Source organism: Protomyctophum parallelum (assembly GCF_964188405.1).
Source record: "Protomyctophum parallelum genome assembly, chromosome: 4".
In the NCBI taxonomy this organism is placed as follows: Eukaryota; Metazoa; Chordata; class Actinopteri; order Myctophiformes; family Myctophidae; genus Protomyctophum; species Protomyctophum parallelum.
Window position 1 is genome coordinate 52,340,059 of NC_139700.1, and position 5,000 is coordinate 52,345,058.

At 42.8% G+C, this 5,000-nt stretch overlaps 2 protein-coding genes across 2 annotated transcripts in view; one reads left to right on the forward strand and one right to left on the reverse strand.

Moving 5' to 3' along the window:
• dyrk4 (dual-specificity tyrosine-(Y)-phosphorylation regulated kinase 4) overlaps positions 1 to 5,000 on the forward strand; it is a 413,072-nt gene that overhangs the window by 210,386 nt on the left and 197,686 nt on the right. The window lies entirely within an intron of this gene.
• elmo3 (engulfment and cell motility 3) overlaps positions 1 to 5,000 on the reverse strand; it is a 65,213-nt gene that overhangs the window by 32,621 nt on the left and 27,592 nt on the right. Inside the window, exons 8-9 of the mRNA XM_083762982.1 lie at positions 4,337 to 4,488; positions 657 to 735 (exon numbers count right to left, since the gene is read on the reverse strand). Of these exons, the coding sequence (XP_083619108.1) occupies positions 657 to 735; positions 4,337 to 4,488 (231 nt within the window). The remainder of the gene's footprint in view (positions 1 to 656; positions 736 to 4,336; positions 4,489 to 5,000) is intronic.

The following is a 5,000-nucleotide window of genomic DNA, read 5'->3' on the forward strand; positions in this document are numbered from 1 at the left end:
TCAATAGCTAAAGCATAACATGATGCTGACACCAATTTACAATTACAATTTACAATTTAGGCATTTAGCAGAGCGACTTACATTTAAGCAAGAACAAAAGCATGGGAATACATCACATAAAAGCATTTATCAATATCATGAAACATGCATACCAAAATGGGTGCCCGGTCAGAATGGGTTAATAATAATAATAATAATAAAAATCACACCTGTGTGAAGTGAGGGGAGCAGCGAGGGCAGTATTAATATCAGCCAGATTACAAACCACCCCAAAAGGGCAGAGTCGAGACAAAATGTTGTTTTAACCCATTCTGGGGCGGGAACCCCTTTTGGTGTTAGCATTATGTTCTGCTTCAGCTATTGAAAAATAGCAGATCTACAAGCTTGTAACTTGTAGGTCTGCTATTTTTTGAAAAAAAAGAAAAAAAACAGCAATGCAACTCATTGCAACTCAATGAGTTGAATTTTCCTTAAAAAAACATGTTGTACCGACCCGACCTGACCCTTTGGTGTGGTCTTACAGGGTGAGTACCTGTCTGTCTGTGTGGTACCTGTCTGTCTGCGTGGTACCTGTCTGTCTGTGTGGTACCTGTCTCTGTCTGCAGTAAAGTACCTGTCTGTCTGTGGGGTACCTGTCTGTCTGCAGTAAAGTATACCTGTCTGTCTGCGTCTCCAGCGGTCTGCAGTAAGGCCATCAGCAGCGCCATGGCTTTGGTCTGGATCTGTTGATTTGTTCTGAGAAAAGAAGACAAAAGTTTAACTCATTTAAATGAGCATATTCATCGTCACTGGTGGAAAAGCTATGTATTTAATATCATGTCAAATAAGAACTGTGTTTAAAAACAAGCATGTGATATGAAGCGACAGCTGATGGTGAGAAATCATCACCGCCGCCACAGATTAGTTAATCAAATATGAGTACAGTATATCGCAAAGGACAGTTTGTTTGTTTTTGGAACACAATTAAAATATGAGATGATTCTAAGATGATATTCTTTCATAGAGAAATGTTACATTCCGTGACGTCAGGAGGACTGCGGTAATCTATTCATTGTCCCACAGTCTTTGGTAATGTGACCCGGCCAGGGTCATCTGGCCCACACTTAACCCATTCTGACCTGAGATCAGATTCATACGAGGTTTCCACCGGACACACACTGGTCTTATTAACCCATTCTGACCTGAGGTCAGATTCTAAAAATGTCAGTCGTTCTTCGATTTTTCAAAAAATAGCAGACCTACAAGCTCGTATCGCGCCACTCGGTGGCGCGATATGAGCTTGTAGATCTGCTATTTTTAAATAGCTAAAGCATAACATGATGCTAACACCAAAATGGGTGCCCGGTCAGAGTTAGGGTTAAACCTGTTGAATCTTAATGTTTTAATATTTTTTATTAAAATCTTACTTTACAAACCTTTACAAAGGACATACTTTGCCAAACTGACAGGCAGACAAAACAAAAGAACAACAACAACATTAGGACAGGGGGGGGGGGGGGGGGTTTCTCCAGTTCATCTACGCCATCATCACATACCACATACCATACCAGGAAGCAAAACGAAATGAAAAACAAGCAAAGACAGCCACAGTATTGCACATGCCTCGAGCCCATTCACATGTAGACATACAGTTTTTTTTCCCCTATCCTAGATCTGTCCAATCCATGGGGCATTGGGCCTTTAGAAGGATCCGAGACATTTCAGCAGGAAAATAGTCTAATAGTGGGGCCCACACCTCCTGAAAGGAAGCCTCTATGCATTGCACAGAGTCTTTCATGGGGTCTAGCACACCGAACATCTCTCTATACCACATTTGTACAGTTGGTGGCTTATCCTTAAAGGAGAATTCCATACTAAAAGGCTTTCTTACCTTTCTTTGTAGTTGTTACGTCCCCATCAAAGAGGTCCAGGTGTTATTTTGTACAAAAGCTCCTTATTGGCTATTTCCCCTACCATAAGCCCTAAATGAATTGCATTGAATTGAATGGGATGTATGGGGAGTTGTGCTAATTCGCTTATTTCCATCGAAATAAGTAGTAAACTGTGCCGCTTGGGTTATTATTTACATTATGAAGAGAGGATATATACAAAAATATATATAATTTTGAGCGATGGAAATAAGCGAATTAGCACAACACCCCATACATCCCATTCAATTCAATGCAATCCATTTAGGGATTATGGTAGGGGAAATAGCCAATAAGGAGCTTTTGCACAAAATAACACCTGGACCTCTTTGATGGGGACGTAACAACTACAAAGCAAGGTAAGAAAGCCTTTTAGTATGGAATTCTCCTTTAATCCAGTTTATCAGAATGCATTTCCGGGAAGTTCATCAAATAGTTTAAATTGTAGGGGTGTCAAACCTTTTGAATCTTATGAATCCTGCAGGTGTCATCAGTGCCCAGCCCTATATCCTCATTCACAACTGTCCGCAGTTAGCAAATTAAACATTATCAAACAGATACTGTAAGTCTTCCAGCTCAGTTTTAGCTCGAGACCCAAAAGAGAAATGTCGATGTCTGCCCACTAAGGACTCAAAGTCAAAATCACCGATCTACAAGCAACATCTATATAGGTAGGACGAAGCATCCAGCCTGGCATGGCCAGACTAAAATCAGTGTCTGGAACTTCAGACTGATTTCACTGCATAGATACATTAGTCTGGAACTTGGGTGTGGAGGGTTTATTTCCAAGGGGTGGTTATGAAATATGAACAGATTCCAAAATCACAGCAAAAAAGGCTCACTTTGAAGAACAGTGGGCTCTGATTGGTCACCCGCTACTCTGGTGTGAGCGAAATGCACTTCAAACGGTGCCAGAGGTAATTTCGAGTATGAAATATTAAAGAGATCAGATCAGATTCATACGAGGTTTCCGCCGGACACACACTGGTCCTGATGAACCCATTCTGACCTGAGATCAGATTCTAAAAATGTCAGTCGTTGTTCGATTTTTTTCAAAAATAGCAGACCTACAAGCTCGTATCGCGCCACTCGGTGGCGCGATATGAGCTTGTAGATCTGCTATTTTTCAATAGCTAAAGCATAACATGTGCCCGTTCAGAATGTGTTAAAATGTGTCTAGTTCACAGGTTTAGAAACAATGTAGCGCCCAAATATTTCAGTGGCTACTTTTCAAAGGTCAGCGATACTCACAGGAACTACAGCAGAAACCAGAGGGAAACCTACTGATTTCAAACCCTGACATTTTCACAACAATATTATGGGAAAAACATCATTCCTATGCTTGGCAGCAGTTCAGTGGAATGGCTTGCCTTCTTTGAAAACTTTGTGCTAATTTTAAGTATACTGACATTTTTATTGTAGAATAGATAAATAACTAAAACATAAAAGAAAAGCCAGTATTATTTGGTCAGTTTTTTTTTAATGAAATTGTTCTGTTTTTTGTGTTTTTGTTTTATGTTTTATGTTAGTTTTTTGTCTCCTGGCAAATACAAAAGTATTTTGTTTTAGTCTGTTTTTTTTTTTTTATAATTTATATTTTTTGTCCCACAATTTTGTAACCCATTTTTCACCCCTGTGTCAATCATCCTGTGATGTGATCCTGGGCTCTACACACCCTCCGCCAACCTGGGGAGAGCAACGGACTTAACTCATGCTTGAGTGTCCAAGTTGCTCCTTTACACCTGACAGGGGGGAGTTTCCCTTGTTGGACGTATAGCGCGTGGAAGGAACACGTTATTCCAACCAGTTCCTTTCCCCTCCATCAGGCGCCCCGGCTGGCCAGGGGGAGGCAGTTTAGAGACCAGGATTACTGCATGTTTTTTGTGAGGGTACCTACCCTAGGGGACACAGGGAGAACATGCAAACTCCACACAGAAAGGCCCTTTCGCCAACCCCGCCTTCGGGTATGGGCACTGATGACGCGGAGGAGGAAACACCCACAGAGCCCCGAGCGGGAATCGAACCCAGGACCTTCTAGCTGTGAGGCGACAGCACTACCAACTGTGCCACCGTGCCCCCTAGTATGTTTTGTACTGTTGCTCCCCTTCCCCTTTCCCCCCCAAGAGGACCACAACGGAAACAAGCCTAACGGCTTTCTTGTGACTCTATACTTTTGAATGTATTTTCAATAAAGTAATCAATCAATCAAAATATTTTAAAATAAAACCTGTGGTTTCCGACATACGTGGCCAGTTAAGACTTACCCGTGGCTTTCACGTGCGGTCACAGGGTTATGTCAGGGTTATAGGGCTTTGGGGGGAATAGGGTGTCGGTTACAGTTACGACGTCGGGACCAAAGATCAACCACGAAAGAAAAAAAAACGACATAATAAATAGGATAATAAGTATTTTGGGCGAACTTAACGTACACTTGCATGTGAGCGACGAGCCTCTCCAGAGTGACCTCCTGGTTGACCTGTAGGAAGAGGCTGTGGCTGCTCAGCACCATGCTCTCCAGGATGTCCAGGGACACCTGCTGGATGGAGGCGTCCGCCACCTTGGCGTTGACGAAACTGGCGATCTGAAAGAAAAAAAATCACACCAGTGTGAACCAAGTGGTGCAACTCCCGTCTATTGGTTCTCTGTATCGTTCCAATTTGTATCGTTCCAATTTCTTCTCTGTATCGTTTGCGTCCAGCAGGTGGCAGCCATGCCACATACTTCTCTCGTTCCAATTTCACGCATGCGCACACCACTCGTGCTCACACAGGTACACAAACAGGTACATGGACATTCATTGCATGCTGGATGTAGAAGTGGTTGCACCACTTAAAAACGTGAAAACGAGACAGAACGGAACGGAAGGGAAATGGAAGGGGTTAGACCAGCGGCTCCCAAAGTGGGGTCCGGCGGGGACCCCCAGGGGTCCTTGAGGGAGTTGTTCTAGGGGGTCCCCACCCAGCTAAATGACAGTTTGGAACCAAAATGGACCCTTATGGGTCTGTAACTCTGAGAGCGTACAAATGACACATACTACACACACATACCTAACGGGTCCATTTGTTCACTCTCAGATTGATTTTACAATATAAA